At 34.7% G+C, this 13813-nt stretch overlaps 1 protein-coding gene across 10 annotated transcripts in view; it reads right to left on the bottom strand.

Moving 5' to 3' along the window:
• SGCG (sarcoglycan gamma) overlaps window positions 1-13813 on the bottom strand; it is a 106081-nt gene that overhangs the window by 52719 nt on the left and 39549 nt on the right. For 6 of the 10 annotated variants that reach the window (XM_059838748.1, XM_059838747.1, XM_059838744.1 and 3 more), the window contains one exon: window positions 1220-1417. In XM_059838748.1, coding sequence (XP_059694731.1) covers window positions 1220-1414 — 195 coding nt within the window. In that variant the 5' untranslated portion in view covers window positions 1415-1417. Of the gene's footprint in view, window positions 1-1219; window positions 1418-7863; window positions 8062-13813 lie in introns of all 10 variants that reach the window. The other 4 variants (XM_059838749.1, XM_059838746.1, XM_059838742.1 and 1 more) reach the window with 2 other exon arrangements.

Below are 13813 nucleotides of genomic sequence, written 5' to 3'. Positions count from 1 at the left end.
ACTTTCTAATATTATTTTTTTTAAATCCTCACTGGTATCAGAGAAGAAATATCCAGGCTTATATGCAGAAATCAAATCAACATAAAATAATTTTAAAACTCTGTAAAAATAGAACCCTGAGCCACACAGAAAACAATTATAAATTTTTCACGTTCTCTGTGATTTATGACATGCAGGCACTAAAAGCATATCTTCCATGTGAGCTGCATAAGAGAAAAATTATATGTGATCTAAGATGTTTTGCACTGTAATCTGTATGGCAGTAACAGTGCTGCAAAGAATTCATGTAGGGGAAGACCCTTCACAGGAATTCAAGCACTAAAAACTGTACTAGTAAGTAGGACGGAAAATTAACATACTTTCTTTTTAGTGAGCATAAAAATATTTATATTAAGATAAAGTGGTCTTCACTTAGTGACAGAGGTGTAATAACAATAGATAACAGAAACTTTCTTCAATAGCCAGGGCAGAGCTGAAGAAATTTATTCTTATGTTTTTTCTTGTAACAAGTCTATTCAAATCATCTGTGTATCACAACTGCATGTTAGGAGCAAATTAGCTTAGCTTCAATATTCACTGATGCATTTTATTACATTCTGACTAAAGTCGTATCTTGCAGACTTCTGAAACTTACCCTTTAATCTACTACATGCAAAATTCCATTATAAATATTAAAATACATATGACAGTGGAAAGTTATTAAGTTTATTTCTGAATTATATAGCTGCTTAGCCTCAAGCATGAAGTAGTGATAATTACCTCCAAGCTGTAATTAATTGGGCAAATAAATTGTTAAATTTTAGATGCTGATAAATAGGAGAAATAAGCTAAAAAACCACAGCAGCTGTCAGCAATATTTTAACTAAAGAATTCTGTATGAGATAAAATTACAGCAAACACATTTATAAACTACCAACTAAACAGAGATTATGAGACAACAGTAAAATACATTCTCATATAATGGTTAAATTCACTGCAATCTAAAGCATCAACAACCTCAGTATTTAAAAATTATTACTAATACAGAAATGACATATAAGGAAGTACATTCAAAGATAGATTTTTCTAACATACTTTCAGCCAAAGTAGAAATCACAGTTGAGAAGAAAGAAAAAAGAACCATCCATTACCTACAGAGAAGCTGGTTTACATACAAAATAAGTGAAGGCATGAGGCAGAGAAGTGAAGTCAAGAATGAAAAATTAAAGAGGACACTTACTGGGGAAAACCACATCACTTTAAGAATCCAAATTGTCAAAGAAAAATTCACAACTAGGATGATAAGCAGGAGGAGAACAAACAGGTAGAGACAACGCTTTCTCCAGCCATAGATTCCAATTTTGTAGATATATTCATTCTTCGGCCTCTCTAGGCTCGTGCCTGGTGTCGTTGTCATGTATTGTTCACGTACCATCTGCTATGTAAAGAAAAAAAAAGAAAGTAAACTGCTTAGTTGCTTAATTTAAGTGACAATAGTTATATAAAACTCCAAGGAAAATACAAAGATATAATTGTAATAGCTAGGAACTAGAAACTCTTATGAAGTTTTACCTGGAAAGCATTTTCATCCTCCCCTTCTCAACTTACATCTTGGTTTTTAATACAATCAAGGTGATGTTTAAATATATTAACTGCATTGACTGCTGTTTTCAGGAGGCTTAATTTTATTTCATCTTCTAAAGAATGGAAAAAACTTTCCTCCCATTTGTCATAATATTCTAATTTTCCCATCATAAAATCTTTCATGGGATCATATCATAATCTACAGCTCACAAGTATGTATCAGCTGGAACACCAATACATACTAGGCTTCAGAGTATGTATGTAAAGAAATTAAATTATTCTTTATGATGTACAGGAAATAATGATCAACATTAAAAACACTGCCTACTCAGTTTAAACAACTTCACTTTATACTATAGTTCTTAAAGAAGCATTGTTTGAATTTAAAGGAATCTTACAAGGTTGCACTTCCTTAAAACATGAGAATATCTACTAACTTCCACATTTACAGCACAGAGACCACCAACAATTCAAACCATTCATTAAAGCTTACAATTTTGGCCAAAAAAAATGAAAACTCAGCAGCTGAAGCTGCTTATCAAGAACAGTGGGCAATATGTGTCTCATTTACACCGAGCAAAAGAAGCAAAAAACTCTAACCCAATCATGGATGTCAGAAACAAAATAGGTATTGCAAAGTCAGGCCCTTCCCATGAGCCAGGTATGTCCACAGGCCTCTTATATCCAAAAACTGGTTCCACTTTCCTATAATATAATGCTCCCAAATGAGAGTGTCTTCAGAAAGGTTTTACACAGGGTCTACTCTCAATTCTGAATTTCCTCCTATCAATGAGATCACCATGCTCTGCTCACACAACTTTCCAAACATGATCAAAAGACATCCTTGCCTCTGTTCAAGTTACTTGCAGAGCCATCCTGTGTCTGTAACATGCTTGTGGCTCTCAATTCTAACCCTTATCTTTAGAAAGATGTCATCTTTTGTTCCTTCAGCTTCCTAGCAAGACAGAGAATGCTATATAAGATTACAATTGAACAGAAGCCTTTGCATTATCTCCTTGTATGTATGCAGCAGTCATCTTATTTCTGCACTTCCACCAAAAGAAATTAATTTCTTGTTTATTTATATTCAAAAATGAGACCAAATAATTGGCAGTTCTTAATATAATTTTGCTTACAGACACTATGGTAAAATATTATATTTTTTTTTCTGCTATCAGTCTCAGTTGCTGATAGACTGTGTATATAAATATTTTCATTGCTAAAAACAGTATAGCAATTTATTACTGAGGAATTATAGGTTCTGAAATAAATTGGTTTAATCTTAGTGCAAAACATTTACAAGATTTACAAGAGAGGTTTCTTAATATTCAACAGATGAACTGTTTGCTTAAAAATATCAGATTGTGTATTTTAGTTCTGCGTATTACTCAAACACATAGTACTCATTAAAGAATGCTGTTTAAATATAGGCTAATAATATGTCTTTTCTGTTTTCTACCTAATTATTGTATAGTAAACCATACAGATGTTACCCCTTATTTGAAATTTTTGTTACCATGTGTTGCCATAAGATACTAGGACATTTATACATACAATGGGTTCCGTAAGATGATTAGACAGACGTTCACCCCTACTTGCCCACAGATTTCTTCTCAACACATAACTTACAGAACAGGATGCAGTAACTCTTATCTGGTAACAACCAGAGACAAACGCTGAGAAATAAGCTATGCAGTTCTCACCCATGAGTAGCACCACTATGTCCTGGTTCTGGCTGGGACATGGTTAACACTTGCAGTAGGCAGGAGAGGCATGGCTAGGACTCTGATGTTATCCTATACAGCCTCCTGCCATGTGCAGGGGGTGGTGGGGAAGAAGGGATCCCTCCTGGTCCTGCTGGACACGGGTGAATGGTTGGGGTATTGCTGGTTTCTGTGTGGTGAGTACTCACACATGAATTTGTTTGCATCTCTTCTACGCCCCCTTCACTAGGCAGACTGCTCTGCCTATTCCTTGTGCCGCTGTTCCCTACACCTGCAAGGTAAATTTTGCAGTAGAGACCATTTGCCAAAGAGTTAATTAATTGTAACATTTTCACAGTCTTATGCAGCCTCATACAGTGGTCTCTGAGGTTGGAATTCATCTCACAATATTCGATATGAACAATTTAGCCCTGAATTAGGGAGTCAACCTGGACTCCCTTTATGGTTAATGGAGATAGGTCTCCCTGGTGGGAATTACTTATCTGACTCATGTTAGATGTGAATTTTAGATATCGAATGGACTGCATAACTTCTCTCCATCAAAAGAGAAAGAGAGCCTGAGATGACTTTCTCATGTGTGTATGCCTATATGTTGTAGACATTTCTACCAGAATGATTTCCAAAAGCATGTAATTTTAACAACAAGATCGGATTTTTCTGATTCCTATTCCTCTCTGTTCCATTTGTACTCTGTTGTAAAATGTTTATTTAGCGAGTTGCGTGTTTTATACATAAGGTATTATGTACTGCTGTTTAATGAGGTGAGGTCAAAATCCATTATGCATTTCAGCAGAAAGCCTATGAGTTTTCTGATTGTTTTCAGCCCTTCAGAAATTCCACAGGGGACATCTCCCAGTACAGCATTGTTCCCTGCATGGATTATTTTTTCCTGACAGAAAACAGTTCTGTTGTTTCTGAGCATGATTAATACTGTCAAAAATTGCTTTGGTCATAGTAAATAGGCAGTGCTTGCCTAGACAGCTGAACGCTTTGAGAAGGATTAAATTTTTCTCCCTAACATAATATTTCATGATTTTTAAGATATTTAGTGTCCTACTAACACATAATTACAGCAGAAATCCTTTCAGAACTGATATTGTTAGACTGTTTCTTTTGGGAGAATCAACTTTCCATATTACTGACTTGTATGTTCACAAGCTAAAATCACATAGGAAAATAATCTCAGACCTGTCTGGAGAAGTCAGACAGAAATCTTTTTCTAAGTCTGGGATGTTTTAGAAAAGTGGGCTGAAAGGAAAGCCTTAGATAGGCAGACCTGATAGTTGTGTTGTGAAGTCTGCCAAGATTCAAGATAGACTTACAGAACAAGAAAAACAAGTATTTAGTACTATGATGAGAAACATGATTTGTAAGTGGGATAACCATGAAACTGGTTGTGTAGGAGCATTCTAAACAGGCACCAAGAAGGAAGTGGTGACTTAGACACCTGGATGTACACAAGTTAGCTGTGTTAGAAGCAAGAAACCTGCAGAATGCACAATGACTTTGGTAAATGTTATCTTTTTTCTGTTAACTATTTTACGAGGAAGCAGCACACAGCGACTAAGAGTAAGAAATACTGGCAACCCATAGTACAGATAAAATGGCAATTGAATTTCAGAATGAAAATTCTTACATCTTTCAAATGGGCCATGAAAACGTCTTATTTGCATCAGGTCAGCAGTACCATAATAAAAAAGCTCCTACAAACAAAATACTTACTTGGAAGTGGAATTTCTTGATGTTTCTACTCAACAACCAACACAATCAGCACATTCCCTATGGATTTTTGTAGATTTGGCCATAATTCATGGGATCGAGGTCTATCACAATAGTTTGTTATTTAGAAGTATTTTCTAATTGTTGACATCTATTTTACTGGTATCCATTTAAATCCAATTAATTCTTGGCTATTCGCTGATTTAAACCAGATTCTGAATGCTAATTAGCTGCCAAAAGATTTTTCACAGATTTTAAATGATAGATAAAACTTGTGAACAACCAGTAACACTGCAGATTTTTGACCTCGTGAGATTTCCCATGTGTTCAGACATTGTATGGGTTGCATGTAAGGCATGAAATTCATGCCTGTGATAATACATATGAGCTGCCCATGAAAGACCTGTATGCTCTTCACACTTACAACTGTCCTCTAAAAATATATAATGATAGAACATTTCCCTGGCTCTAATGCACCTTTTTTGATGCAAGACTTAGAAACTGGTCTCTGCCATTTGAGCAATTCTGAAGTCCAGGAGACTTTTATATTAATTATGAAAGACATTGAAAGACTGTCTATCACAAACGTTACTGTTGGACTGAGGTTATTTTGGGCATCAAGTTCAAAACCTATTCTGACAGCTCTGAAATATTCACTTAAGACAGCTAAGTTTTTAAAAAGTAATTAGAAAACTTATCCTTTAGCCTGCTTAGGAAAGCAAGCCTGAGTAAAAGCATGATATTTGTACTATTTTCAGGAATGACTTATCTGTAGGAAAAAATGGAGACAGTATTGAAAAAATTCAATTAAAATAAGTAATCTCAGTATGTTTCAACTGTAAAAATATATTTTCATTGCTTCTGTTCATAAATGGCTGGTATTTTCATGTAAATGAAATTCCCCTTTACACACAGTTCTGAACTGTGTTACTCAAGTACTTTGTCATGTTGTCATAAAACAACCAATAATAACATACAATTAGAAAACAATTTAAATACAGAACTACTTAGTTGGTTAATACTCATAACTAGTGGTAATTCCATTAATAATTAGGTAATTATTAGCATTTATATTTTCAGCAAAAAGCTTAGCATTCAATAAAACCTTTTCAAATTGGAGTTCAGGAGAACTGGTGAGGTTTCATGATGAAATTTGCACCACTGGTGCTTGTACTATGCAAGTTCTTCTTCACAAACAGTCATCAGTACTCTTTCCTCTTATTCTGGTTTTGGCCAGGACAAGGTTAATTTTTTGCAGCAGCTGGAAGAAGACATTGTTGAAGTGGTGTGTCCAGGACCCTGATGTTTTTCTGTAGCCCAGCAGGTCATTGCCAGGGGTGGGGGAGAAGGGACTCTGGCTTCTGAGGAAAAGGGCATTCCTTTCAGTGGATAAACACGTTTGGAAGAACTGATGGGTATTTTTTTATTGTTGTAGGCTTCCCATGCAAGTAATTTCTTTGTGCTATACCTTCTCTTGTTAATGTTGTTGCTTTTACTCTTCCTTTTCTTATCTTATTGCTGTTTCCAGCAAACAGTTCTTATCTCGGCCCATGATCCTTGCCTTTTGTGCTTCCAATTGGAGGGGAGAGGGAGCCAGTGGTAGCATGGTTTTGATAAGAATACTGAATTGCAGAACACCCACCATCCCTAAACCATGACACCACTTTACATGAAGTATATTCATTCACAGGCAAGAAAATTCACAGTGGGTGTGGGCATGAAAGAGGTGACAGGGCTGCACAAAAACAGAACAGTGAAAAGACCATTTCAATATCTTTAAATTCTTGTGCCATTGTATACAAACTGAAAACAAATTAAACAACCTGTCAGCTAAAGAAACTGAAAACTACTTTTATGATCTGCATACAGTATCTTCATGGAATATCATGTTCATTTTTTGTGTGTGTTGTATTGGGCTAGGTGGGTATTATTTTGGTATGAATATCAGAAGTAAACCAAGGCTTCCCACTTTAGTGCATTCAGGCATGCATACTTTTGTCTTTGTGAGCACAGAAGCAGACCAACAGCAAATAGGCGCTGTTGGAGCTTCCTGAAAGGTGAAAGACAGTTTAGGCAATCCTGTTGTTCAGAGAAAAAGATGAGAAACCTTTGGAATCCATGTGGGAAAGCTTTCAGGACAAAACCAGAAAGACAGGGAAAAATCAAACTCCATAATTAGGTGAAAATTTTATAATTACTGTCAGACATTCCATCATATTGTATTTAATCTTGCCCAACCCTGCTTTGTTGAAATTTTTGTGTTATATAGCATATTACAGTTTGAATTGTAAACTAATGTCATCAGCTGAAAAGAGCTGGATCCCTGCAGCATAATTTGTGGAAACCAGTGAAGAAATTTATATGGCCTAGTTAACTGTTTGCATACCCTGCAAAGCACATTTGCATAATAACTATGACATGGTCACAATTAATGGCTTTGCACATTTTTAAGTAGAGCTGAAAGGCAGTCACTGACAGCACAAGATTATATAAGCATTAATAGCATTATTATTATTATTATATAAATATATGCATATTGCTATTAGAACATACTCATATTAATATATCTACATAAAATATTTTCTGTGTCATATGTCTATTCTTGAATCTCATTTACAGTAATTTTTTTAAACCTTGTTTTCTATCTTTCAATTATATTTATTTTCCTCCTTTAAAAATTCAAAAAATATTAATCAAATAAGAAAAAAAAATAAAATCATGTTACTCCCACCAGAATTAAAAGACCACACAGAAGAAGAGAGATAAGAGCAGTCTGTACAGCCATTGTTTTCATTTAACAATTAAAGACTGAGAACCATTAATGTTGTTAAGATCATTTATGTGTTTCCTTACTTACTGTTCTTTTTGTAACGAACTTTCACAGTTTCAGCATGTAAAACACTGTCTTGTCCTGTTGAATGTCATTCTGTGTTTTCCAACAGGGTTTATTACCACAGACATTTTAAAACATCAAACTTGCAACAGGTAATTATTCTCTTCTTACTAGTACAGTTTTTATTCTCCAACCACTTTGAGAAGACAATATCTCATGGCCCTTGAGTAGAGGATAAAAATGCAATAGTGAACAATTTGCTTTAATGAACCTAATTGTGAAATAAATTTTGCCCACTAAAGTCCAACACACTTTTTCCCCTATAGTAGCTACTCTTCAACCTGATTTATTTTTTCCTTGAAGGACCACAAGTACACCAGACACATAATGTACTGCCATGAATATAAGAAGAGAAATCATTGTAGTCTTCTGGCTGTGAGGTTTCTCTTTCTGAAGCACAAGCCAGAGTTGATTAATTCCCCTAGATCCTTCTTTTTCTTTAACTGTGCATTTAAGACAGTGTTTCCAACTAGGCTAGGTATGAACTTTACCTGCCTGTGTTTGTATGGGCTAGTCTTTAAACAAGTAGCATGAGTTCTGTAGCACCAGGTCAGGTAGAAGAAAGGAAAATATCAATGTGCAAGGAATGCTGAGAGCCATCTTCTTCTCATGGAAAGGCTAAGAGAATCACCCTTCTTTGTCTCCTTACAGTTAAATAAAAATCCTGTCTTTATGAAAAATAAAAACCATGTGCATTTAATCTCCTTATAAAGGGTTTTCTCACTAAGAAGGACAAAAGAAACACACAGGGATGTCTTGAGGATTTAATAAATTTTCCTACTCTAATTTATAAAATGATAGTTTGAATGAATTATAAAATTACTTAACACTGCATCCTCTCTTATTCTGATCATTTGATCCTTCCAGGTGTCAAAGGGCTTTTCTTCAGGTGAAAGTGGAAGGTTTCCTTTGGGGTTGTCATTCCTTGCAAACAATAAAGGTTTACAAAGCAATCCATGGATAATCTGACACTTCAAGGAGACAAATGAAGAGAAGGTGGCTGTCAAATTTACAGAAATTTTGCTATAATCTACCACAGGTAGTTTTTGTTCACTAGCATTTTAGTTCTTTCATTCAGTGACAGCTAAATGATTTCCTTATTCAGAAGAGATGTGCACATTACGCTGTATGCAGATAAAGCCTTTCCATTCAGTCCTTGTTAATTACTGTAAAAGTCTGGCATTGAATTCTGAAGGTCATTAGCAAGTAACGTGGTGACCAAAATTCTGAATAAAACATCAAACTATAGAATTTTGCAAAATTTCATATACACAAAATCTAATACCAAACAAGGAAGTGATGGCTACAGACTACAGTACATACATTGTGTTATCTTATGTGATCTATCCCACATTTCCAATATTTTCTTATTACTAAAAAATTTAATTAAGTCAGGCAAGACAAAATTCAGTTGAAATAAGAAATTAAACATCATAATTAAAACTACGTATTTACTGAGAGCAAGACTTAGCAACATCTTGCTGTGTATCCACCTACCCAAGGAAGTCAACCATACTTGAGGAATACTAAGACTATAAAATCCCTCTTGGAAAACAAGAATGCCGTGTGTTATAGAATTTCAAATAATCTTCTTAAAGAAAACTTACTGCTTTTATAAAAGGGGATAATTCCTCATTTGAAATATAAAATGTTTTATCAGCTTGTACAGAGGAACTGTTTTACATCACGAAGTAGCTCTACAGGGCTATATAAGGAAAATGTATGTTTTTACTTAGATTTACATGAAGGGCAAAAAAGATGTCATTATAACTGAAAAAACATCTGGAATGTGCACTGATATTTATAGATTAATATTTCTTAATTCCCTGCTATAGCCTTTTCATTAACAACTCCAAATGGTAAATTATATGAAATTTCTAGCAAAGATAAAACATATTGTGCTCTTTAGAGACATATTTCTGTTTTGTATTGGAAATTTGAAGACTGGCAAATGAAGACACTTAATGAAATTCAAATTTTTACTCTTGATACCATATTTTTACACCACAAGCTCTTGTGCCTGCAAAAGCAATTCATCCAGACTTGCTAGGAAGCGCTGGACAGAAAATAACATGTGAGTCTGCTGTTCATTTCCAGGACTGCTCTACAGAAGTATTCTTGTATTCTCAATTGTATATCAAACTCTCTACTGTCCTTCAGAGAAAAACACTTTCACTTAGATTTACAATATCATCAGCAAGTCCAGAAAATCACAGCACTTGAGAGACAGCTACAGAAAGCACGCGTTTTTAAGACATCGCCTTTGCTCTTTAACAAAAACTGTTTTTCACATTGCATTACAATGGACTATGGAGATGCCCACAATACCTTTGGAAGTTCTAAGCTTATCAGAAATGATTCTATTCAATGGCTGTAACTTAAAACATTTGTCCCCAGTTGCTTGCAAACATCTGATAGTCTCTGTTTGCTTACTCTACATTTTACTTATAAGTGACTCTTCCTTTACAATCCCTTTATAACCATTTCTAAACACAACAAAGGTTACATTTTGGCTAAAACTGACATTATTGCTCTTTTGTTTATTCAAAAGACGAAGATAGGGATAATCTGCCTAGGAGTATTCTCTGACAATGACAAAATTCTTCCTGTTTGAATATAAAAATTATTAGGAATTGCATAGTATTTGAAGATTTATATGTGTTTCTCACCACTGTTCTACTCTGTACTCAAGCTCTTGGAAGAATGGACAGTGGGGATATATTGTAGTAGAAAAGCTAAAACCATGCAGTTAGCAATACCTAAATATACCAGAAGTTCTTGGGGCTGAAAGTTAAGATGAAGCCATGTCTGGTGCTATCTTGCTCCTTTTACCAGAAAGGTAAAACTTTTGCCTTCTGAAAATGAATAACATCCAGTCCCGATGACAGAAAACTCATTATTACCAATTGTATTGATTTGTCCCAAAATATCTCCTAATGAGTTTTTTCTCATTTGGGACATTTCTTCAGAGCCATCCTCCAGAATGAAAAGGTATATAGAGAAATTTCCTAGACCTCCTCAGTGGGGAACACTGATGTTAACTCCTTTAGGATTTTATTTTTGATATCTTTGTTCAGGCACTCAAAATACAAATCTTCAGTGTATACCCAGTACTCAAATATACAGTATTGATATTCAAAACCAAATACAAATCAATTAAAAAAAAAACTCTAGCCAACAAAGGAACTGAATAAATACTTCTGACTGCATTAACACACTCTTTGTAAAGTATCAGGTTAGACAGCTGCAGCATCAATCACGAAAAATATTATTCACTGTCTTTAATAATTTTTAACACCAATGGTTAATGATTGTTAGACGTTATCCAACTCTGAACATCTTCTGTGTAGGACAACATTCAAGTCTACTTTCTCTGGCTGTTTTGCTAAAATCCATGGAGGAAAAAAAAAAAAATCACTATCAAGACAGTGATTCACATATGTCTAGGTACATACAAAGTCATTCAGAAAGTACCACAAAGCAGAGTTTCTGTCTCTGTGGTCTAAACACTAATTTAACACCTACCAAAGCTGACTTGTGATACCTCAGAGCATCCCAGATGTTACCAAAAGCCACAAGATGTGAGGGACTGGTCCTCACTACCTCTGATCATGAAGCAGGTCACACATGGTACATGAACATATAGGACATCTTTTATGAACATAGCAATAATATTCTGAAACAAATTCAGGATTTGTGCTGGGAGGCAACTGTTTCATCTGGGAAGAGTGCTAAGAAAGGGCAAACTCAAAGACCAGTTTGTGCTCATCACTTAAATCAGCAGCAAAGATGAAACTAAAGTTAGTAGCAAAGTACAGAGGGAATAAAAAGAGACTAGGTACAGGACCTGTGTGTGTTTGCTGTTGCTTTCAATTGTGTCAAAAAATCCTTTAAAAGCAGCAAAGAAACAGTGAAAGCTTAATTAATAATTTGTACTATAACCAGAAGTAGTGATGAGGCCTAATTCTGTTCAGATTTGTATGTTTGGTCAAGCACCCTCATCTATACAGTAATCTCATTACTTTTGCTCTATCCATGTGCTTTAAAAAAATGTCCTGAGCCAGATATAACACACATCAGTACTCAGTAGCTTTGATTGTGTATTCTGACCCAGTAGATATTATTCACATGCCAACAGAATGTACCAAGACAGAGTTTTTCCTCTAATGAGGGCATTATCTCACAAGACACCTTCAGTAAACCTGAAAAAACTTTTAATTACCTCTATGCCTATTTTATCATACTCAAAATTGACTGCAAAGTCAAAAAGATAGTGGGGAGACTGGGATAGGCAGCAATGTTGAGAACAACAGTAAGCTGAATTCTGTCAGATGAATTAAAAAAAAAAACAAAAAAAAAACCAAAGAAGAAAATTCAACCAGAATGAAATATCAATAGACAGCAACCATTTGTAGAGTAATACTTTACATAGCTTTTACAAACAGATTAAATTTAAAAATAAAATTTCTTTTCTTGCAAGTGTGAAACATTTGATAAATAGGAGTACTTATTTAGCATGCTACTTATTTGGAAATAACATCTAAGAACTCCCCTTAAGTCACCATATTCAAACTTTTATTATAGCAGGTCAGCAGTACTACTCTTAACCTAGGTGATTAAAACAGAATTCCAGCTACTTTAGAGTGGCTTTCATGTCTCTGGGTGTCATGGAAATTAGGAGAAGTTTACTTGAGTATCTGACAAAATGGATACATCCCATGCTCTTTGTACTGCCATTTAAATTGTTGCTCTAAATCAGGTTTCTTTGCTCTGTATTGTTATTATACGACTTGGATGCTCTTAATTACCTTTAATTCCTCCTTTATCATCAGTGTTCAGTCTCATAAAAAAAGAGAGAACCACAAAGTTTTACTTTCACACACACTGAAGTTAAACTTTGCAGAGAGGATCTGGGAGCTAGTTTGCAGCAACTCAGTTTGAGTTGCTGCAAATAACAGAAAATTCTGTGTACAAAATTTCACTTCTTAAGCACCATTAAAATGCAAACAAGAATTGTTTTGTGGCCTTCAATTTTCCTTCACTGGAGACAACACCAGAAATCTCAAAACACTTGTAGGCATACATTTTAAAAAAAAAATTTGTTGTCATTTGTCATGCTTTTTCTGGTTATTTGTTGCACTTAGAAGTGTGACATAGTGACCAGAATTGCAAAGCTAACTCGAGAAGGAATGGGAAAATAATCTTCGTTTGGGTCATTGAAAACACATCAAAAGACCCAAAATTCCAAATAAATGTGAATAAAATTAAAGTAATCCCTCTGATGGAGGCAAAACATGAAAGAATTTCTGGTGTCATAATCTTGCATGCATATTTACCAGACAAAGAATAAATTTAGATACCTTTAAAAAAAGCAGTTGCATATTTTTCTGTTTAAAAGTACTTTAAAAAAATTATTTTTATTTTCAATGTGTGTGATAGAAGAGCTTTCTTATCATACCACAATGATTACCAGCAGCAAGGCCAAAATGTATCTTATAGAAATAGTGTTCCTAAAGCAAGTCCTGTTTTAGAGAGCTTTTAGCAAAAGCTCTTTAACACTATCCTCAATGTTGTTTGCAGGAAAAGTATTTCACGTTGTCAGAGCTGGGAAGAGGTGAGAGTGAAAGCAAATAGCTCTATTTAAGTATATAAAGACATACACATTGACATAACTTTTTCCTCTTCCCTGTCTTGCTGCTGCTTTTATGAAAGCACTACTTCCAGGCAGAATGCTGTTACCTCTTGAGAAGTATACTTCCAGTTCATTTAGTAGACTTCAACACAATTACAAAATAACTCCCTTTGGTGATGCTTTCCTGTGTTGGTTGTGGACCTCAAAAAGCAGTTTATTTAGCCTTGCTAAATGATTTCATGTAGTAAATGGAGTTATACTGCTATTCTGTGAAGCCTTTTT

The sequence above is a fragment of the Haemorhous mexicanus genome, chromosome 2 (genome assembly GCF_027477595.1).
Source record: "Haemorhous mexicanus isolate bHaeMex1 chromosome 2, bHaeMex1.pri, whole genome shotgun sequence".
NCBI classification, from domain to species: Eukaryota; Metazoa; Chordata; class Aves; order Passeriformes; family Fringillidae; genus Haemorhous; species Haemorhous mexicanus.
The sequence above is the reverse complement of the archived record's forward strand: the minus strand, read 5'-3'. Positions and strand labels throughout refer to the sequence as shown.